Source organism: Cataglyphis hispanica, chromosome 18 (assembly GCF_021464435.1).
Source record: "Cataglyphis hispanica isolate Lineage 1 chromosome 18, ULB_Chis1_1.0, whole genome shotgun sequence".
NCBI classification, from domain to species: domain Eukaryota; kingdom Metazoa; phylum Arthropoda; class Insecta; order Hymenoptera; family Formicidae; genus Cataglyphis; species Cataglyphis hispanica.
In genome coordinates this window covers 3,567,685-3,592,368 of record NC_065971.1, presented here as the reverse complement: position 1 = coordinate 3,592,368, position 24,684 = coordinate 3,567,685, and the positions used below count along the sequence as shown (strand labels likewise).

The 24,684-nt window shown below is 39.8% G+C and overlaps 2 protein-coding genes across 4 annotated transcripts in view; both read left to right on the top strand.

The window, feature by feature from the left end:
• Positions 1-24,684, top strand: part of LOC126856191 (INO80 complex subunit D) — a 424,295-nt gene that overhangs the window by 189,999 nt on the left and 209,612 nt on the right. The window lies entirely within an intron of this gene.
• Positions 1-24,684, top strand: part of LOC126856199 (homeobox protein homothorax) — a 203,176-nt gene that overhangs the window by 55,217 nt on the left and 123,275 nt on the right. For all 3 annotated transcript variants that reach the window (XM_050604490.1, XM_050604488.1, XM_050604487.1), the window contains 2 exons: positions 4,442-4,583; positions 13,627-13,677. In XM_050604490.1, coding sequence (XP_050460447.1) covers positions 4,442-4,583; positions 13,627-13,677 — 193 coding nt within the window. The remainder of the gene's footprint in view (positions 1-4,441; positions 4,584-13,626; positions 13,678-24,684) is intronic.

Here is a 24,684-nt window from a genome sequence, read left to right as displayed (position 1 = left end):
CGACAGATGGAAGAGTGTATTGCTCAATTATCGATTTCTCGGTGAAATAATAATCACATCGCGGGTATCGTTTTCACGCAATCAGCAATTTAAATAAATTGCTATCATTAATATAAATTTGCGCGAAGGAATGTGAATAGTCGCCATCTTTGCGAATGACTTGTAAAAAGATTCTATAGACTAACTGTACATTTCTCGTAGTTTTCTAAGGACTAAAAATAGTTTTATGGGAGATACTCGTGAATGTACCGTTCAATGAGGTAAAACTATGACATCTTATTTTCTCTATTTTTTTTACAACGGTGCTGCAGTAATTCAAAGAAAAGAGGATTCCGAAATTTCTATTTATTATATTTAATGCGAAAGTGTATTGTATATTGTTATTTGGTTTTTTCGGCATCGTAAACAGTGCCATAAAAAAATTTATGACAATTTTTAATCTCGGAAATATTTTTTTTTTTTTATTGCGCTATGAGATATTGTTTGTTTTAATCAATAAAAAAATGCCGATTAATATATGTAAACATGTAAACATACGTTCTATCATCAGCAACGAACGTTGCAGAAATTAGCCATTAATCAGAGTATCTTTTAAACAATCTTTTAAGTGGTGAGATTTCTAAATTTCGACAAATTGGAACAATTATCTTTCTTTTTGCTTTTCGTGTTTTACGTTCGATTACTTGCGTGTACGCGAGATTAAAGGACGTTAACGAAATTAAGCCGTGCGTGCGAAAACGCGTCGCTGTCGTTTAGCGAATCGTAAACCGCGGCGTGGCGTGAAATCGACGATGCCCGCGCGCAACAATAAGAGCCGGCAGAAAGAGAGCGGGGGAGGCAAAGAGAGAGAGAGAGAGAGAGAGAGACAAAGAGGGAAAGAGGGATAGAAAGAGAGGGAGGAGGCGTCGATTCGAGGGGCGGAAACCGCAAAACCGCAAACATCCCCCATACAGCGTACAACGGTCCAATCATATCATTACCTTTTGCGGTCCCGTCATTCTGACACCTCGTTTCTGCCCGTCGTTTGTCATCGGCGTTGCACTTTGTTGTTGCGCCGCGCGCACCATCGTCGCGTTTTAAAGAAACGCAAACTTGAAGCGCGCTCCATTCAATCAAAGTTCGTAACGCGTTTGATGGTTTTCCTAACTCCGTATAAAAATATACAGGTGTGATGCTTCTGTTGATTCTGGCAAGTTTCGAGAAAGTGCTGCGAGTTTTTAGCAATCGCGCACATCTTATGCGGGAGTATCTTTCCACTACTAAGAATTATTTTACACCGCGCAAATTTTATTTTCTCAAAGAGACAATCTCATCAAAGGCGTTGAGCCATTTCCGAATCTCATTAGAGATATCGAAGTGAGAGAGAGAGAGAGAGAGGGGGAGAAAGTCGAGAAGAGTTTTCAGTGTGGCTGAGCGCGCGAAAAATCTAAATTAACAATTACTGCGCGACGTTGCGTTAAATCGATTACCCGTTGGTGGACGGTCGGTACCGGAGAGAGAGCGACGAGGGAGAGAGCCGCGGTAGAGAGGTAATAGAGGCGATAGAGATATAGGCAAGGAGAAAGCGGAAAAAAAAGGAGCGCTAGAGAGAGGTAACTGGCCCACATTGCGGCGGCAGGGGCGAAAGGGGTGAGGTCGACGAGACTTTTTTTCTGGCCGGGTCGGCGCGGCGGCGGGTACCTTCGGTTCGGTTCGTTCAGCGCGGTTCAGCTCGGTCAGGTTGGCGCGCAGGAGAGTACGTTGCTCGCGGCGGCCACGTCAATTTGTCGAAATTCGTTCCGAATCGTTTTATGTCCGCCACGCCGCGAGACGCGACCCGCTACCATGCGCACACAACGCCTCCACCTTGGCGGCTACCACGTTCGCGCCGCGTTTGCTCTATCTCTCTCTCTCTCTCCTCTCTCTCTTTCTCTTTTTCTCTTTCCGTCGAACCTCTCGAGGGAGACCCCTCTAAGGTTTCATCGCCGCGTCTTTGAAATTGTATAACCCCATGGGACGAGACGGAGCCGCGAGCTAAAAATCCGTGTCAATGGTCACTTTTAACTGGCGTCGTCAAACATTCTGTCCACATGCAAGGATGTAGCAACTTACTTTTATATTTTGTTTAATGATTCATTTATTTTCGTTTTACGTTTTATTAGATTATCACTAAAATGCAATGCTTTTTTCTATTTAGGATTCTGTTGCCTGTTATTTTTAATTAATTATTATTGAAACTATGTGTTTTTACATACAAGATTGTTTATAATTACCGATATTTTGGATATCGGATAAAGCGCTGTCAGTTTGTAATAGACTGATCAATTCGGTAGCGTCCGCTTCAAATCAACGTGCATACAAATTAAATTCGTTGTTTTGTGGAAATTAACTTTGCGTATTGTATTTAGATTATATGTATATACTCTTATCGTCTCTTGTTCACCTGTCTTTAAAGAGGTAATTTACATTCGACTCATTTAACAAATTCCAAAATGTAAAATGTTAATGATACGGACGCAAATTAGGAGTTGATGTGAATTTCGTTTAACTTCAAAATGATGTCATTTGCATGTGCGCAACGATGAATAAATACTTCATTTGCACGTTGTTCTAAGGTTAAATATTATGTAAGCGCTTCTCAATATATACCACGTAACATAAATATTACAAAGAAACATAAAGATTGCAAAGTAAAAAATGACAAAGCAAAATATTCCGCGAGTGTGTCATACGCATTATACAACAACGGTAGTTGCATATTATATCGACGCGTAAATAATTGTTTCCAGAACACGCGCCACGAAGTTGCGCCAGCTTTAAACTTCGATATTAAGACCATGTTTGCAACACGGTGTTGCACCGGCACCAGCCTAATCTTATCTTATCCTCCTAATACCTCGTTGCCGTAAACATACTTTGTGTGTAACACGCGCTTTTGTACGCGCAGAAGAATATTACGCATCTGTATCGAATCGTACGACAACCTTTTCGTTTTTCCTCTTTTATAAGGGGGGATTCTCGAATATAATATTTTTTTTTTTTCACAGTAAATTGAAGATTGGAACGGTTTTAATTATATACCATTTATGGTCATCATTTTGTGGTCGTTTTGTGCTTTTTAATTTTTTATTAAAGCAATGGATTAAATTAATTTTACTCGAATGACTCGCATATTGATTTACAATGGAGTTAGACTTTAAGCCGTGTCTCGATCTGTTACAATCGATGCGAGCTATGGAGGGACTAAAATAGCAAAAAGTAAGAACGCTTTCATTATTTAGCACATATCCCACCCATCGAATTTGCAATTTTCCAACGAACACGCATGTTATTTTACCCTAGTCGTTAATCACAAAAGATGACACATTTCGGATTATCGATCGTTCTTCGTTATTATTCAATTTGTCCGTGAATATCTTTACTCGTGTTCGTAAAACGCGAATAAATCAGGAATTGAGTTAAAAAAAGAAAGTAATTTTTAAAAATTAAATATTCTTTTAAGCTACTACTGTAAAATAAATAATAAAATCACTCTTACATAATATAAATGATATAAAATAATACATGCAAAAATAAAATTCAGCAAATATTCTTCAAGTTTGTAAGACGTTTTTCCTGCCGCGTAACAAAGATGAAAAGAGCGAATTCTAACGGTCGCACGAAAGGCTCGGAATCATTTTTGTCTACGCGGTCGGCAGAGGAGTGGTGGTTCGCTGCTTTTCGGTTAAGCGCTTCACGCTGGATTTCGCTTCTTCTGCCACCACACGGTTGTCCGAGTTAATTGCGTCCTCGTAGCGCTAACAGGCGGCCCACCTCGTCGGTCACGCGCGGATAAGAGAAAAACGCTGCGCGGATAAGAGAAAAACGCGCGGCCGTGCAGAGGAGACGAGACTTTGTGTCGATCCGGATCGCTTTTTCACACGGGCCACGCTTCGACGATTCGAGAAACGCTATTTACGAGCATCCGGTACACGGATGTTCAGAGCACTCGCGAAGGAAAGGATGAGAAGGTGGATCTTTTTGGCGCGGGAATCCCATAAGTAGCGTGCCAATTCTATCGTTTTAAGCCTTTTGTCGTCGCGAAGAAACTCATTACTTGTTGCATAAATATCTTTTTACGATACATACACGCCTTACTAATTAACAATATCGATTTACTATACGGAGCACACCAAGTTCGTCTCGCTCGCTGATTTTCGCGCCTCCGTTCGCAAGCACGTTACGTAATATCGTAATAGGCATCGAATGATAATTTATCGTCTCTTCGCAGAAACGAATCGGGGCCCGGCGGCCAGAAGCTCGAACGACTGCGGCATTAATTAGCATGCCTGTCGAGATCGGCGCTGCTTCGCGAAACGGCGTGTGCTCCAGTTTGCGCGCTCCGTTAGCATAATATATCTGTCATTCGCGCGCTCGCTTGCTCGCCTTGCCTTTAAACATACTCTCTCGTTTCTTCTTTCAGACATCCCCTGTTCCCACTCCTCGCACTCATATTTGAAAAATGCGAGCTGGCAACGTGTACGCCGCGCGAGCCTGGTGTAGCGGGTGGTGACGTCTGCTCGTCAGAAAGCTTCAACGAGGACATCGCCGTTTTCTCAAAACAGGTGAGTTTACAGATTATATAAATGTCGATTTATTGTTTAGATGTATATACTCTGTGCCGTATCGGAGAGTCTTACACTGTCGACATGTTTATATATATATATATATATCGTTGCATTATATATATATATTATATGTATATGTAGTTTAATAAATATAGAATATCTTCTTTTGATGTTCAAAGTTACTTCTAAAGAATGACACACATAATTTACATACGAATCATATAACGGTTGAGACGATATTAACTACAGACTGACACACTTGTGGCAAAAAAGTGAAAGGATTTTCTAAAGAGTTATAAATAACACGAGACGCACTCCTGTCGTTTGCCTTGATGATCCTCGCGAAAATTTTTGACAGTTTTATTTGGCGGGCTGCCGCGCGATCCTTTCTTAAAGAATGTCCCATGGCGATTTTTGGACATTTGTATGAGTCACGAGGAACGCGCGTTTCATCCTGAAACAGTAGATTCATGCACGAAGAACTGGCTGGCGCGTCTTAGGCCTCGAACAAGAAGAAGAACTCTGCCTCTATCCATGGGACTTATTTTTAGGATTATCGTCGAGAGAGAGAGAAAGAGATTTCGAGACCCCGAATATATATACCGAACTCCGCTAGCACAACGAGACAGAAGACTCGCCCCGTTCGCTTGCGCGCGTGAGCGCGTTTTTTTCTCTATTCCCTTCTTCCTATTTTTTTTTTCTTTCCCTCTAGCGGCTCACCTGAGGCAGGTCCCCCCAAGGACACGCGTAGGTAACCCGAGATCCTATGGGGCCGCATGCCGTGAAACGATTTGGACCTTTTAAAACATACCATTTTGCCGTCTGCGTGCCAGATCGTACACGTAGGTCTGCTCGAAGGTCTCGGGAAGCGTACCGGTCGAACGCGCGTTTCCGCGTGCTTTCTAGAGACAGTTGGCGCGGACATTTGCATCGATAACGTGATACTTCGGAAGTGATATCCCGAAACTAGAACGACAATATCGTTGGAAAACAGAAGGACACGAAATATACATATTCCATATGTGAAGGTGTTAAATTTTTTTTTTTTGCTATTTTTATGTCATAAAGCGACATTGATTTATTTCAAAATTATTTTCTGAATTAATTACGCCTCTGACGTAACTAGTCATATATTATACTATAGTATTGCGGGAGGAGGAGGAGGAGGAGGAGGAGGGGGGGGGGAGGATTTAATCTTTCGCGTTTGTACGGTAAATCTTGTTGATGTAAGAGATTCCGCGTTTAAATGGGAATAAATTGAGAACTAAAGTTTGAATTGAACGATAATTAAGGATTTGATAACTTTTACTTGTTGCTTTTTACCGTGCATAGTTTTCTAAAAATGTAGCTACATTCTTGACTACGTATTAAGCAAGGCGACAGAATGGGCAATAAAAAGTGTTATCATGCTCGTTTGTTTATAGTGAACTGAGATGCAGACGAATTCAGCACATTTAGATTAAGAAGTATAGGCACCAGTTGCTGTACCGTTAGATAGCTAGTGTAATATTCCACAGTTATTATCGCATGGCGTTACGTTTTTTTTTACTATACTAGTTATAGAAGAATTTTGTGAATCGCATGTTAATTGTGAAATTTCTACTTAATTCGAGGTAACCGACAACAGCTTTAAAAAAGAGTACGCGTAATATAGTAAAAGGAGATAATATCTTTGCGATTGCGAGACTTCGCGAACTCCCCCTTTTTCCCCCTTACATCACACAATCGCGCGTTTGTGCGTCATTTTATTGCTGGAGAAAAAAAATTCGCCTTACGTCTAAATATAGGGCGTCGGTAACACAGTAGCGGTGGCTTTGAGCAATGCTATGCCGAGATAACGATAAGAATTAAGCTCCGGCGCGAGGTAGGATAAGGTGGTGGCCCGTGTGTGTATACATTGTTTCGCCGTGTTGATCCCGAAAGGTTCCAGACGATAAAAACGCTCCAATTTTCCGGCGTATCGGGATTCCTCAGATAATCGAGCGTATTGCTTTCTTTTAACGCGATATAAGATACTCTTCATTTTTTTTTTGTTGGTAGGAAAAATGTAGCAAATCTCGTGTTTCCACGTCATTATTTATCACGTCGACGTTATTACGTTAGAAGATCGTCGAAGATTCTGTCGACGTTGCAAAACTGGCGCATAATATTTGCATCTTAATAAGGCGCACCATAAGGCACATTTCAAAACGCGCGCATGAAAAATAATGCTCATGACGGGTTTATTCTGCTGCCTTTTACTAGAATATTTTCCCCTTTCCTTTTTAGCTATATATGTTTTTAACTATAATTAAATTCATATAATATCAAGGTAAAAATTGATGATTGCAATTAAAACATTTTCTTTTTTGCATATAATATTTTTTTCTACTTGTAATAGTAATAAGATAATAATAAAAGTTGTTAAAAAAATAAATAAAAATAATGAAATAATATTAAAAAAAGTTGTTACGATTTCTTACATTTCTTTTTTAAAGTTTATATATAAATTTTTTGTTTGTTTTTTAACTGCTTGAAATATTTACAATTAATTTATATTAATTTTTAACAGATTTTTCTCGATTAATTATCTCAATCAGATATTTTTATATACTTTTAACGAATAATACATTAATTTTTGATGCTTATCGAGATAATTTGAGGAATGTTGTTTTTTAATTTAATGTTATCAGTATTTGTAGCATTTTGCAAATATTTAATCTACAAATTTATTATTCGCTTCCTCCATTATATTAAGTTAAAAACTCGTAAAAGAATAATTAACTTTTTGAAACAATAATTTTTTAACCATTAAAATCTGTAAAATTTTCTTCATTGACTTATCGTATTGCTACGCCAAGTTTTTCATATCTACTGTTCGCAAAATATTACTTGCGCGTACCATCACTGACTATATTGTTGGTTTTTGCTGTTGCTCTTGCTCGGCCTCATATTTCAACTTACATTAGCCATACATTTGATCCCTTCTCCCCTCCTCCTTTCGCACACACATTCAAATGCCAATAAAATCGTGTATCTGAAATTCGCGACTAGCAGTGGCTTAATTAACGCATCACAGAAGGTCGCTTGCGTTCGCATTAATACCGAGATTACAACCGCGTATCGCAGTAGATAAACAAATTATGTTCCGCGGATAATAGCTTCGTCGCTCGTATCCTCTCTTGAATATAAAATCACGCGCGGCTGAATTTTTCCTTGTGCGCTATCGTTCGTGGACTTTATCTTAAATTATCGGATTGAATCCGACATATTGCACATTTTTAATTTTGCGCGGTTCTTTTTTTTTATAAAAAATGAAACACTGCGAATACGAACATTCAACAGTACGCGGTTACACATAAAAATTTTTTTTTCACGTTAGTATGTAATTCTGATGTATTTATCATAATTATATAATAGTAGCATATGATGATGGTACATACATTTGTGTACCATGTATCTATTTTATATATTAATACTTTGCAAGTATCAATATTTAAAAGGCAGGCATGTAAGTCTCTTACACGCGGCATATATATACACACGACGATGCATATTGGCAGATAAGCAGGTGACGATCCTCTTGCGGCGGTTTTTGAGGCGTGCCGTGCGAGACGTGCCCTTACGTACCCCTCGATTCCCCCTCCTCTCTCTCTCTCGTGTGTCGGTACCGCCGCGGCGATAGGGCTGTATGACAAAAGGGCCGCACGCTGCACGCGGGATTATTTCGCGTTTCGTTGCGTGTCGTACCGTGCGTGCATGCGTGTATATACGCATGCGGCATAGCCGCCGCGAGATGCAACGCATGCGCGATCCACGTTCGGGGCTCAACTATGACGGTCGGCGAGTCGTGAGAAGCGGCAAAGCGTAGAGACTTGAGCCGGCGCGATGGTAATGGAAGAGCCGCGAGGGGGCTGGAGGGGCATCGAGAGGGATATGAAATGAGAGAAAGAGAGAGAGAAAGAGAGTGTGAGAGAAGGGCAGAGGGGGCAGGCTGCTCATTTTCTGCCATTGTAAATTGATCTATTCAATGGGTCCACTATTATCCCCCCCTGCGGTCCATGCATCGTGTGCCCTATGGGGGCCACGATATTCCTCCAGTCTTCCGTCTCCAACGCCCCTTCTGCTTGCGCTCTCTCTCTCTCTCTCTCTCTCTCCCGGTGCCCGCCAGAGATCCCTCGCCTTCTTTCTCTCCCTCGATTCGCGCTCGTTGCCTTCGACGTTGCCTGGCTGCAACGTGCCATCGGTCGTACCCCGCTGCGCCACGTTGCGCCGTGCCTTTGTTGTGCCCTTTTTTTCACCCGCCAAAAGAGGCATCCCGCTTTTTTTCGCGATCATCGTCGACGACCGCGTCGAAAAATTTCGCTCGCGCTTCGTCGCCTCGCGGCTGCGTACCATCTTTGTAAATCCGGCCATTCAAATGAGCATCACGATGCTCTCTAGATTATATTATAACGGAGTGTGAAAACTTTGCGATCCATACTTATCCATCTATAAATTTAACGTACGTGAGAAAAGATTATTAATTGATTAAGTCACCGGTCTGGTTGAAAAAAATTAATACGTTATTTTGGCATTATTTAACAGCGATTTCACACGAGATGACTGTTAGACATATAGGAATCTTATAACGCAATTTATGCCAAATAAACTTTTTGACGAGTTTAACAATTTAATATGTGCGTTATAAAATACAAGTGCGATATAATGCTGCTGCTTATCCGCGAGCAAAACATTTTCCCGACAATGTAACTGCGTCTTATACATGACCCTTATATATTGCATGAATCGAAACTGAATTGGAAGATGTGGGCGAGCGTGTGTTCGTCGCGATGTCGCAATTTTGTGTCACGCTCACAAATATACGAAAAGAGAAAGAACCCGGGAAGAAAGATTCTATCGGAGATTTATTGGTACAATTAGGATGCACCTCTTGAAGCATTAAACTCTCATAAAATACCTAATGGCGACCGCTAGAGAACGTATCCTATTCAAATGTAAACTGTCGGTTCTTTCGCCTCTCACGTTCATTCACCTTCTTTCTCTTCAACTCCACGAGGCAAAAATCTGATATACAAAAAAAAAATGTAAATATATGACGTTTCTAAAATTAGTTTTATATTGAAAGAAGCTTTACGCGTGCAATCATAAATATAAATAAGAAGTATAAGTATTAATTATATATTTATTTATTATGCTCCGAATTTTTCTCATTCTATTTTCAAGTATATCAATGTTGAAAAAATAGACTATTTTCTATAGTTAAAATAATCAAAGCATATTAATTGTTCAAGCAAATCAACGAGCCGTTATGAGAACCGGTGCACCATCGAAGTGCCTCAGTTTTAACAAAAATTCGAGGTTAATTAACGAAACGAAATCCACGTAGGAAACTGTAAGGCTCTGTGCGAATACATCGCGCTTGAACCGGTTTTTTACATTCTGACGTCATAACTATGTCATCGGCGAATTATGCTACGGCTTTAGTAACCATGCTATTGTATAGTAGGTATAATTAAATTTAGACACACAAATATACACCGTGTTTGGAGGGGGAATTCTCAGATATAAAATACGATAACAGAAATGGTGTCTCTAATAAAATTTTATTTTAATTTAATCTGATATTTGTTAAAACATTTGTAATTCTTTATGTATAATTTTACATATAATATTAGATTACATCTTTCTTTTTTATTTCTAGAATTCCGTTTTAATTAATGTAGAAAAGTTGAGGCATCGCATTGACGTTGAAATATTTGTAAAATTATGAAATTTTATCATAATTTTGATTTGTAAATTTAGCTTTCATTCTGGATTCTGGAACCATTCTCTGAACGGATTTTTCAGATTCTCAGTTTTAATTGTTTCAACACGAAACACACGGTTAATTCAACAGTTGTTGAGCCGTGTAACTATATCGCCAGCGGTCTTACTGCTACAATTTCACAATTATCGCGTTCTAGCGTAAATATCTGCCCGTTTTGACGTGTGCGCTACCACGCGATAGTGATCACGCGGGATATCACGCGCTCTATCAGTTCTTTTCCTCTTTCTCGCGGTCTGGTTCATATTATTGAAAAAAATACGTGGCCATACGTAGAGTGTAGAAACATTCATTGGCTTTTACTGTAAATATCGAAGCATTAAGTTGTATCGAATATTCACAGTTTGTTGTTATGTCAATTAGGTATACCTCGAAATTAGACAGATGTTCATGTACTTAACATAGGTTGGATAAAAAATATCTCGGAGAAAGTTAATTAAAACCATATTATTCAATCTTTTAGAATAGAAAACTCATAATGTTTTTATTTTTGAAAAAAATATTTCAGATGTTTTTCACTCAAATGGTTAAAACGTGTAAAAGATTTATTACAAAAACAATTTAAGTTTCTTTCACAGGCCTTTTGTTTTTTTGCGTAAAAGTTTAAAGGGGAGAATTGACCATTGTGTAAGACGCTTTCTTTAAAAGTTATTGCCATCCGCAAGCAACAAAAAATCATCATATTCATTGCATTCCTTGAAATGCTTACTTAGGATAGTTTAGGATGTACAGGATATTGTTAGGTTAGCATTAACGGTAACGGTAAACGTTCTTCGACCTCGAGAAGATATATTGTTGACTGGTAAAAAATGACTTTACAACAAGCGTGACGAAAGTTGACTATAGTGTAGCAGTAATTTGTTAAGGTTAAAAATGTTAGAAATTCTTCATGGTTATATATTTAAAAAAAAATTTTTTTTCTTATTATTTTACTGCGACAAAAAATCTATCCAATTTTCGAAATTTGAAGAAAACTGGTGAAAATTAATGTTTCTGTTTTTTCTTGGTTTAGAACGTCTGCATAACTCATAAATTGACACTGCAACATACTCGGGATATTATGTCATATGTTTGTTGCTATCACAAAAAATGCATAAAATATCGATTGAATCAATTTATTAATTAAAATTGATTTTTCTTAAGACATATTTTTGCAATAAGGAAATAACAAGGCCTCTTCTCGAAGCCTCGCGTGATTTCTGAAATGCCAAAGAATATATTAAAAAATAAATAAGAAAAATTAGAAAATTTGTCGTCTACATATGTGTATCGCCTATAGAAATATACTGTATTTCGGCCTGCATAGAGTTCTCCAATTGGGAAGGGTAGGAACCTTACGAAACGAAGGGGCTCGAGGGGGCGGCAGCAATAGCAGAGGCAAGAAAGCCAGCAACAGCAGCAGCCTCTAAAGCAGCTGCTCCCTATATCTCTCGGCAAGATCGGCGCACACTGGCAAAGTCTCAACACACGATACGTGTGCGTACATATTTTCCCTCCATGTGGACTCTCGTACGTGCATATCGAGATCGTCTCGAACAGACACCCCGCGTGCCGGAACGAGAGCATTCTCTAAATATTATCGCACAATATTTTTACCGCCTCCGAGACGTAGAGTTATGCTCGTCCGACAGCCAGCAAATGCTGACGTTTCTATACGCATCTATCAATGTTTGTTTTCTCATCGAACATTCTCGACCGCTTGCGCGGTCGATTTCCTTCGCCATTACGTTTCATGCGATGGTAACATTTTTTCCTTTTATGGAATTTTACATTTCCTTGTCGCTGCTTTAATATCGCAGAGAAATCGTTTCTCTTGTATCGCTGTATAAATAAATTTTTCCTTGTAAACTAGATGAAATGTGTCGTGCAATCACTGTTGAGTTAAACGCTGCCTAACTTTGCCAATTTTCTCATTTCCTCTTATTCTCCTTCGGACGTGCCGAGTCGTTTTATTCCACAGACTGCTGCCAAGCTTTTTACGAATGCGTCAGCACGTGTCGGCGTATGAACGACTGCACCGTTTCGGGAAAAACGGTGTGCAAAGAATCATAAGCAGCGATACGCGAAGAGGGAGGAGGCAGCTGGGCACCAGAGAAGAGAACGGACTGTTTACAATTTGTAATCTTGCCTACCTGCGTGGCGCTTAGCTCGTTGCTCGGGAACCGTCGAAAAAGTACGATGACAGGACCGCGCAAGAACTAGTCCTCCCTCCCTCCCTCCCTTATCCTTCCCTACGAACAGTTGACAGTATTTTTGTTGCACGAGACGCCTTCATTATCTATACACTTTACAATATAGGAATGCTCGAGGACTTTCCCATTCAGAATTCCACCTCATGAATACGCGCTCTTGCCTGGGAATTCGTGCGTGAGGACAATATTTCATTATCCGATTTTTTTTTCTTTCGTAGAAGAGCGACGCTCCCGACTGAATCACGTTTCTTTGACTCTTTGGATATTCGATATTGTAAGAGAGAAAAGATTTTTTTCTTTGGAAGCTTTGTCGTGACAGTCTTCATGACTGTTAATATATTCATCCATCTGTAATAAATAATATAATAATTTCAAGAATTTTGTATTAACCTTCCGTAAATAAAAAATATAATTATAATACATATACTTGTTCTGTAATCGATTTATTTTGACATTAGCCAGCATGTATTCTTTCTCAGTGGCAAAGATAATTGGCTCTATAGAGAGTAATGATATCCCGAAAGCTCTAATCTAATCGTTCGATCCGATGTTGTAGATACCACGAGATTAAATAACGCAGCAAACGAGATTTATCGTGCGCTTCTCTTTTTCTCATTCGAAAAATTTGAAAGTAGTTTTGTTTCTATTTTGATTGCGGTGCAAATGTCTGAGAATTTCAACAACGCCTTCTCCGGTTCTTTCATTGCTGTCTGCCTTTTCGATTTGCCGCCGGGATTCCATCGCGTTCCTCGACACGTTTCCGTTTCTCTACGTACGAATTGAACAGTGGGGGTCCAATTAAGAAGAAGCACGCGAAGGAAATCGCTTAGAGAAAGAGGTACGAAGAGACGAGGAGGAGGAGGAAGTGTAGGAAGGGGGAGGTGTAGTAGCACGGAGGAGGTTTGGCTGTACTCATATGTATCTCTATACATATATGTATATACACCACGATACGATCGTCCATGTAACTTTAATACCGCAATTATGTTGGATCCAATTATTAACGCTCTTATGTGTATCTGTGTGTGTGTGTGTGTTACAGATCAGACAAGAGAAGCCGTACTATATTGCGGACCCGGAGGTGGACTCGCTGGTGAGTAATTGTCTTATTTATTTTTCTATGTATGCAAGAGCGAGATGTCTGTTGCGTCTCTCGATATCGCTTATTTATGGCTCAGTAATTTCCCTTAATATATTCATAATTATTCAATTTTCTTCGCGCGTGTTATAATTCGCACAAATTTATACAATGAGAATCGCAAAACATTCGTTGCATCGAGACATCGAAAATTAATTACGCAATCAATTAAACGAAGAGAAGGAGGATGCTTCGAGTGAGGATCTCGAGAGCGCGTTATCCGATTTAACGGCGTGTAAATAGCGAGAAGTCTTGTGGTCGTGTTACGTTTTCCCTGACGGCTCCGGCGCGCGTCTAATCGCCCAATTTCATCGGAGATGATCGCCCGATCGTCGAGATATCCAAATACGGTCGGCCGACTTCAACGACAAAATAACGAACCAGGAAGTAAGATAACAACGCACGAGTCAGCGTGTTCCACACTCTGTTTCTTTCTCTCTCTTTGTGAGTGAGGGAAATAATTAACGGAATAGAACGTTATCGTTGCGCGCTTCCATCCATCGTTATTCCCATCGAAACATGGATTCGGAGTTTCACAAGGACGGATACATTCATTATGAGATGATAAAGCATCGTGCCTCACTGACCAAAACAAATGTTGCCATGTTGCATTTCTCCGAAATCGCGGTTGAAATTATGCGCAATCGCTCCAAATCTCATTCAAATTTTTATTAATAGATAAATACATAATGCGTAATTTCATTATTTATTACCATGAATAAATGTCTGAATATACACGCTAATTAAACTTGGATAGCATATAATAGTGTACCGGAAGGTCGATGATGTAATTTTCAAACGTAATTTATAGCCCGGTAATTAAAGATCCGAGTAACAATATTATACGATATTGTTTTCTGAGTGGTCGGGTAGATAGCCGTTTCGCTCGGAAGTTTCAGCAGGATCGTCGAAAAGATGTAGAGGAAGAAATATTTTAGGCGACCCTCCGCACGCGCACTCCGATCCGAGATAACGGGGGTAGAGTGGGCTTTTTAAATAACTCCGAGTGTGTATTTTTCGTCGGTGAGAAGCGAGAATATACGTACACGCGGTCTAACCGCGATGGTTACGACAATTTAGGATCGAACCGCCATTATGAATTCTTCGAGAAGTTGTTGCCATTTCTGATGTAGTTCTCTTTCGATTCATTGTGCTCCGCAAAAGTTTTTCACAAGAACTGCATAAAATCACTGAAATATACATATATCGTTTCACGAGCTATTTTTAGTGATTATTTTCTTTTAAAGACTATTAGTCATCATGCATGCGCAGAAAAATTTGAATATTTAAAGATATTTAAAATTATTTTTAAAAAATTATTTCTCTGTATTGACGTCTAACATGAATAAAAATAATAATATTTTAAAAATAATCAAATATTAATGTGCTTAAAGCGGCAATTTAATGTTAAGAATTTCATTAAATGCTTGTTTGCATATTTAAATAATGTTATAGATTTATTATATATATATATATATATATATATATATATATATATATATATATATATAAAGAGAGAAAAATTGTAACATTTTTGATACAAAAATTATTTGCTTATCATTTTATTTAAGTCAGTATGTGACAGCAGATTTAAATTTATTTCTTGCTGCAATATATGTCAACTTTTCATTTGTTAGTCAATTTTATTTGACAGGACTATATTCGATAAATATGTATATATTTTTATCGTTACATATGAAGTTATTTTTATAAAGACATTTTCTATGAAGGAATTTTTATTTAAAAATATACGAATGATGCAGTTTTCAAAATTAGCATATTGAGTTAAACTGTCAAACTACTGTTGTTCTTGTTTTGATTTTTTTTTTTTGTATGAGAAAAGAGAGAGATATGAGAGTAGTGCGAGGAATGCATTTCCCCGACCCTGTTCTCGCGCTGTTGCCCACAATTTTTCGAAACGTCACGTCCGTTACCTGGCTTGTCATGACCGTAAATATTCGTGCAAGGTGGTAACTTGTGTCTCTCACCACCGTTGTCACAACTGTTGACTGATCTTATTTAAAAATAGGAATATAAAGAAAGAGAGAGATGAGGGTAAATTTGGCACGTAAAAACAATTATTTATGTAATAATGATGAAAAATAAAAAAAATATATACGATATCTAATATTCAAGCGCGACTACATGTTAATGTATAATTATTATATATTATATTCTTTCTGGAATTCATAAAAATTTTCTATTTTTATCACTAGCTTTTTCGATCGAAGTATAAATCACATGAAAATGCAATAAATCTCTTTCGATCATTTACGTCTTGATTTTTGCGCCATTTAAAGTACCATTGAAGTCTGCGCCCGTTGTCTCTCTGTGAATAGCTCACGGCTATTCTCAACGTGCATTCATAAAAAGCCACCTCTGGCAGGTGTTACGAGTAGTAAATCGAGGAAGTTAAATGGACTGGTCGGATAAAAATTTTCGTATCATCTATCGCTTATACCAGCACTAGCGCACTATGGCAGGTCGGCTAGAAGGGACCCAGCTCCTCGGGGCTGGTGCATTCGTCGTTGCAGTTCACCGTTGCGCGTAGTTGCTTACCGATAGTTGTCGGTAGGAAGGCCGGCGGAAGGTGGCGTGGCTTCATTACGTCCGTGGCAAATCGCAATCTACGAGCAATGAGCTTCTATCGTAAAGAAGAAGCACGTAACGTTCGCGCTTTTTGCTTCGCTCGCCTCATTCGCTCTTACTCTCTTGTTCCGCCGTCTCCCGTCTCCTTTCGACCTCTCTTCCTCCTCGGCAGTCTCGACTCACTTCTTTTCTCTTGCTAATCCATTGACCGTCTTTCTTCCACGGCGTTCTCTCTGTCTTCGAATGGAAGAAGAGGCTGTTTCTTTTCTGCAATCGCCGCGGACGCTAATCGAGCGGAGCTTTTTGCCAATAATTTCGTAGAACGGAAAAGTCACCGAGTCACAGATTGCTTTCCAAGTTGAACGCGGCGAGAAGAATCTATCGTTTTCCTCGCTAGTTACTAGTGGTCAATAGCGCGACGATAGAAGAGACCATATTTTTCTATTTTCTTCTCTAGTGTTACGTTTGATTGAACTGATATGAAGAGGCTCGAAATGCAGCAAATTCACGGTTTGCGATCATTGTTATATGCAAAATTAATGCAGACAGAGAAAGTCCGGAGCAGAATAGAATCGATGCATCGATCAATTGTCACTGATTGACAAATATGATAAAATAAAGATTTATAAAGACGATTTATAAAAAATGCTTAATCAAATGCGAGAAAAGAAATGATGATGGAATTCACAATTTTAAATAAAATACCGAAAAATTCTTCCATTTCTTATAAATTTCAACCTTGCGCGATATAAAGATGTACGAATCAAAAGTGATAAAGAGAGAACGTGTTTCTTGAAAAAAATATTTTTAAAAATGGATACATATCTGATTTTCACGACAGTTGGAACGATTTTAGACGTGACTATACACTCTTAGAAGGTTCTGCGCGTATTCTGGTAAATCGCGGAGAGTTTCCTGATGGAGCTAAACGGGGAAATCGCGCGAGGAGACACCACGTGGGCGAACAGAACGACGTCTCGGCTCCTTGGTCGGCGCGCGTCGTAAACGGAACGAGCGGGAAAAAAGGCACGGCGAGACGTCGTCTTTCGCGCAGCGGAAGGCGGCAAAGCGAGCAACGCGAGGCGACGGGCCGCTAAACTCGCGAGAGGAAGCCGACTCTGCGACGGAGAGGGACGCGGAAGAGTCGAGGATACGAGAGAAGAAGAGGAGGTGGAGAGGAGGGTCAATTCCTTCTCTCGTATACGCGCTTAAATAATATTCCCATTAGCATAAGCGAGAAATGAGCCAATGAGATGCTAATTGCCGGGTCTTGCGTTTGGAGAATAATTATTATTACGAGGGGGCATTCTACTCTCCGACCGGACGTTAGACTTGCCTTCGTGATTTACTTGTGGCGCGGCATGTTGCACGCTGGAATGCGCAGGGAGGAACGATATTAAGGAGAATTTGATTATTAATTTTTTTAAGTATTAATTATGGTATTAATTAAGGATTAATTATAATATGTATAATATCGTTATATATTTGAAATATATTAATTTGCGTATATTCTATGATTCTCGCGCAATGCGGGTAACCCGAGCATCGTTATTAGTAAAGATTTCGTTTCGCAATCTCTCGGAAAGTCCACGGCGGTGTCGAATTTACTCTGGATAACAGATATGATTCCGATATCGAAGCGAAATATTTTCTTATCACGAGATTAATTTTCTAGTTGTATTACGTCGATATACTGCGTTGTAGATGTCAAAATGTATTCTCTTTTTTTTTTTTTCTAAAATTGCCCGCAATGTAAATCATTCGTTGAAGCACCGCATGTGTTCGGCGGGTTACGATAAAATGCGCGACGTTTTTACATATTGCGTCAAATTTATTTTACATTTATTTGCATCAAATTCCTTTTTTTTTATTTTTGGTCATGTTTAGAGAAATTTTTAAATCGCTATACATACATTTTACATGAATTCCATCGTATATTTCAAAGCCTGACACAAAAGCCCGTGATAAAAAATTCGAGCGACTCATTAATCAATAAACTCTGCATCTCGACAGATCGGAGGCGCACAAATAGTGTACAAATAATTCTACATCGAATTTTATCTTCTTGCATAGATTTTACGTGAGATTACAATTACATCGTATTCGTATGTCGATCAAAGGATTAGCTAAAATTGTACGTAATATTTTGAATGGCATGAAATCGGAGGTAGAGTCGAGAATTAAGAAAATATACGCGACGCAAGTAGTGGTTCGACAAGTGAAATCATTTGCATTCTCTTCGCTGCCATGCGTGTCGTCGCTCGTCGTTCCTTCAGCAAGCAATTAGCGCGCGAGTACCGTGCGCGTGTTACCAAGGCCCGGTCGCTGCGGGCAATATTATCGCTGATTATTGCAATTCTCCGTCTCGCGTCGCCATCGCCGTCGCGATTGTCGATACTAACGGATCGCCGTCATCGGCGCGACTTTCTCGCAATTTCTATACGACACATCCAAATGAGAGAGTCGACGAGTGTCCGTTGATTGAATTATTCCGATGATGATGTTCGTTATTCAACATCCGGCTCGGATCGCAAGCGAAACCTTTCAGCGCGAAACTATAACGACTCTCGGTGCGGTGCTGAAAGAAGCGATCGTAATCGCGTTGGTTAAAGTTTTACGATCGCGTGTATTATATATATATATATATATATATATATATATATATATATGCGCATTTTGCATTTCGGAATACTTTATAATTGTGCGAGTATCGCACAATCCCGCTTATCCCATTCCTCCCGTCTCCTCTCGCCCCCTACCATGATATTTCCCTGAAACGTCTCCTCGCTCTCTTCTACCCAGGCCGATGCACCAGCATGGCGCTGATAAACACACCGTCGGAACGCATTCGGTTTTTTTTTTCCTATTTCTTCCCGGTAAAAATATGTTGCTCTTATCTTCGTGTAGCCCGAGAAGTCGAGAAACAGGCGTGCCTCCCAACTGACGGACAAAAAGAGATATTTATCTGGTCCCCGTGCCGAGGTTCAGGAACGTACTCGCGCGTACTCGCCGGGCTTCTGCCGCCCACGCCAGGAACGTCTCATGCTGGTGGCGATATTATATCCATAACGTTTCTTTTTGCCATGGTGGTTCGTGAATTAGGAATAAAGGGCCCGGGTGGAAGAGGGCGAGGGTCCGAGTGCCCCGCAGAGACTCCTCGAACTCGAAAGAGAAACCACTGCTCGGACTGAGGAAGGAAAGAGAGAACCGTTGCGAATGTGTAAAATATAATGTAACAGAGGGACTGCCTCGAACACGCGGCCACTCCGGTGGTCCCTTATGCGTGGGCATCTCGACCAATGATGTGACCAACGCGGCCTTGCCATTTGATTGAAATCCTTTTTGACACAATTATTCTCAAACCAGAGCGAAACATAATCTGTCAAGGTAGATTTCATCTTCTTTCTCTTCGCAAATTAATAATTTTATCTATACCATGTTTTTTTTTTTTTTTTTTACTGCGTATGTCTAAATATATTTAAATAACTCATATTAGAGAGATAATGTTGTAAATCCAAGTTATAAAGTATTACGAATTTTATTAGAATATAATTTTATTTATTATAGGCTGTCACACATTCTCAAAATAATTTTGAAATGTTTATTATTTCCAAAAAATATATAATGTATTTAAAAATTTTTTAAATATATATCAGCAGATTGACGACGGATATTATTCATCTTACAATCGCGAGCATTAAAATTCGAAGATATGAAATAAAGCACGTGCTTGATCGTTCGAACGATGAGACGGGCGTCGATTATCGGTCGTCCGGATACGTTAAATATTTAAGCAAGCCATGGCGCATACGTCATCGTCGGGGACGCGAGATGGGATCGCGTGTCGTCTAATAAATTGGATACGTTGAAGCGTGGCTACGAATTAATTAGACGCGCGCGAGCGAGTGCGCGGAATGACGAGACGAGTCGCGACGCGGCGGAATCCGCGAGTAAAGTTTGTCGTAAAAGGCACGAAACGTCGCGAGCGCGTGGTTCTTATCGTCATCGGGTCATCGTATCAATATATTCGAACTGATTAAACTCCGGCGTGTTTGTATTCGTGCATTGGATATCCGATAAGAGCGGACAAACATATTCGGAGATCCGTGCACGTGCCCGAATATAAGTCGAAACAACTTTAAACAGCTCTTCGTTAATCACGCGCATTCTCTCGCTCGCGGGAAGAATTTGTGCGCTCGTTAAGGTTTTTACCGATCGTAAAGACCGGAAATCTTTTATTTATACGACGTGTATTCCATGGTAGAGAAATTGATTTTATAATTCCCATGGCGGGCGGTAATTAGCGGCGGCCACGTCCACGATACGTAACACCGGCAACGTAACGACATATATTGTGTTGGTCGAATATCGTCGAATGGATTTCTCGAGTGTAATACGGCGAGAATGGCACGGATACAACGCGTATACATATTTCGTACGATGATTATTCGGCAAGAAAATGAGAGACTAACGAAGCGCGAGTCGAATCGCGGGCGATAATCAAGAACGCGTAAAATCATTTTGCAGCGAGTCGAGATGCTTTTAGCGGTTGCGAGGATATCCACGGTGTTTGTGTGTGTGTGTGTATCGTCCGTGGCGCATGTTTTACTCACGGATTTATATTACGGTTGCTTTGTATGGAGAAACGACGACGAAAAAGAGTAAAAGAACAACACCGCGCGCCTTCTTCCGAACTCGTTGTACCGCTCGTTAAGACATTAATGTTGCCGAAAATATTCGCAAAAATGCAGGTGCAGTTAAACGAGCATCTCTTACGTACGAAACCTTCGTGTGCGTGTCTCTCTTATAGCAGATCGGTGATGCATCGATTTTTTAAATGTTGCTCGCTTGTAACTATCATGATGTTAAGTCGAACATATGATAAGCACGTATTTATATCAGTTTTTAGATAAAATCAGTTTTTAGATAATTATTATAATTATTGCATCGGTATTTTTTATTACGCCCAAAGAAAAAAAATAGAATATAAGAAGGCAGATTTTTTTCTCCGAATTCTGGATATTATATATTTGCCGCGAGATGTTTTTAGCTCCGTTCGATTTTCTCGTCTCGCAACTGCCGAGGAACGACCGGAGTCAGCGGCCGAGGAATCACGCGACGCGCCCTTTCTTCTCGTTTTTCTTCGTTTCCTCCGTTTATCCGGGCGCCCGTAGTGAATCCTCGGCTGGTTTTGTGGTTTCTTCTTTGCCACACGCGCTCTTATACATATATATATATATATATATATATATATATATATATATATATATATATATTACGGGCCTTCTTTCTATACGGGACTTTCGGTTGGGTTATATTACGACTAGGCCTCTCTCTCTTTTTCTTTCTCTTTTCCTCTCTTCGGAACCCCGTGACTTTGCGCCGAGTCGCCGGGACTATAAATCTTCGGCTATTAAGACGGTAGTCCGCCGTTTTGATGGCCCGTGCCAGGACGCACTATCATCTCAATACCGCGTTACGTGCACGTGCGGGATGCCCCGAGTTCTTGCGCTCTACATATATATAGCATATATATATATATATATATATATATATATATATACACGTTCTCTGAGGTCGTTCTGATTGGTTGTCAGTGTTATCGCTTTTGATATTTTAAATACACAAACTTTTCTCCCATTCGACTTATTCGCCGTGAAAGTGAAAAAATTCACACAATCCCAAAAGTAATACTCGTGATTTTGCATAGTTATTTTATTTAATCTATAAGATCATTATATGAATATATGTATGATTAGTACTTAATTGTGATATTATCAAACGAAATTAAATTCTGGCAGACAGTTCTCTCAATCTTTGTACTATAAATATAGAACACGTTAAAATATCTTTTGTGAATTCAGAAAGCTCGCAAGAACATTAATTTATAATAAAGTCACATTGTTCTTCATATCCTTTTTATACAATTGCAAGATTTTAATGGTAACTTACGAAAGAAATTTTTATGCATAATTGTGAGATGTGTTTCATTACGAGCGTTTATTCAACATAATGTTGGCAATACCGATAATCGAGAGAACAATACACGGCTAACTACCGGAATATAAGTAGGGGCGGTGTGTTTGCCATTGGCAAGTATCACATGTGATTTAACAATGTTTAAATATTATCGCTTCGAGTGTCTTCGCGCGCGTTCTAAGCGCGCAGCCAGGTCGTAGATAAACCGTCCCTTGCTTGCATAGCGCTCTCGACTACCGCGTATCGCCGGTTGTTCACCTTCCTGCTCGTGTACACATCGAATGAGAGAAGAAGGTGTCCCCGTGTTGTGAATCGAAATATGGATTTTCATAATTCTCGAATGTCACGGCACGTACATGCTATGTCTACTATGTCCTTGAATCTAGATTACAAATTATCGAATCGTTGGTGTTGTCTGCTTTTACTTTCTCTTTTCGTTTGCTGAATAAAATTTATATTAGTTCGAGAAAAAAAGTCGCGCGCGCGATAGACGTTATCTGGACAAATCAGTCTGGATGCATAAGTCACACGGATTGCCACGGACGTTGAATGCAATCGTGTCACGTCGGTAGATTGAAAATTAATTGTCACGGGTCGACATCGGGCGACATCGTCGGCGATAATTCTCGTCAACGCGAGATTTTATTTTTTTCTCTACAAGTTTAACGTCGGCCACAAAGCGATAATGAAGCAATCGGGACGTCGCGAGCGACTGGTAATCTGACACAGCAATTATAATCGGCGCGAAATTCTCATTTGATGAATCAAAGAGAGAGAGAGAGAGAGAGAGAGAGAGAGAGAGACAAGTCGATGGAGGAGAGAAAGAGAAAACCGTTCGGCACGAGAACATTCGCCTCGTAAATCACTGGACATCGATAAGAGTCGTCGCGGCGTCCGCGTGATGTCCCTCGTTAATAATTGATACAATTAACGTCCATTCATTAGAGCCGCTCGCGTATATAGGCCCAGAATGTACTCTTGCATCCGCGTGACGCAATTTACGTCTGGCCGATCTGTTTTCGCTCGGTATTACAGCGCACGTGTTTGATTTCTCGCCCATCTTTGTATCATCTGCGAACCAATAATTTACATCGATGGGATTACCTCGCTCATTTTATTTCGCGTCTCTGAGACCGCGTGCCCTAATCCGATTAAAATTGATTCGGGCAATTATATATCAGCGAATATCGCGATCTCGTGTTGTTTCACAGCGCGCCGTTTATACACTCGACTTGAGATTCGCGGCTTATTAACCTGAAACACGACAATCTCGCGGGACTCGACGCGATTTTTATCAACAGTTTTACGGTTGTTAAGGCTATATGAGATTGCGCGTTTTCTTTCGATTTTCTATCTTCTTCACGTTTGATCATTGTTGTCAGATATATATATCTGCGATTCCATCACGTTTTTCCGCGAGGGGTGCGAGAGAGAGAGACAACAACATTTGCGCGAATTCGTGTGGGAGGTGCGACGGGTTCGTTAATTAATTAGGTATTTCGAATCGATAACGATATGCTTCTCGTCAACGTGGCCACGCTTATGCATATGCATTGCGACTTTATGAATTCTTTGCTGCGTGAACAAGTACCCGTTCGTCGCGCACAGTCGACCATTCACTTTTGCTTCTCTTCTCTCTCTCTCTCTTTCTCGTCTCTCTTTATCCGATGATCTCTTCGCCTTTTTCGTGATCTCACTTTCGCTCGTCCCATTCCTTTTTTCATCGCCGCGCGCGTTTGCGGACTAATTAATATGAGCTGTATACGAGCCCATCTGTCCGATGTAAGATCCTTATGCGGGTACCTGGCTGCGAGATATAACCATCTCGTCAAGGCCGAATCACAATTTCACCGTACAATCTTGTTGAAAGTGTTGAAAACTACCGGTATATTGCCAAGATTTATGATCGGCGGTTGAGATCGAATTTAATTCCCTCAAAAATCGTCGCAATCGATTATAAGATGCTAATCGCGCTGCTTTAACGAACAGAAACGCATTGACGCTGCTCTATACGTGAATTTTTTATTTATTATTCCTTTAACCTTGATACTCATTTTAATCGCAAAATTTACATCTATATTACGGTTATGTGCATATGTTCCGAATTATAAAAGAGAAGAACGAATTGTTTGATATATGGGAGCGCGTGTAATGGATTCGAACGGCAAAAGTGGGGCAGTGATGCACGCCTGCATTTACGTCATTGACAGCATCCAATTAATTTCGTTGATTTAAAGAGTTGTGTAAATTAATCGAGAACTCGGCAACAAGTATATAGACTTTTTTTCATCGTTTGCTACAAGTGTTGAAATATTTATTATTTTTAATTGGACAGTATTATTTTGGATTGGACGCGATTTAAAAAAATTTTTCTTCATTAACTTTGTTATCGAG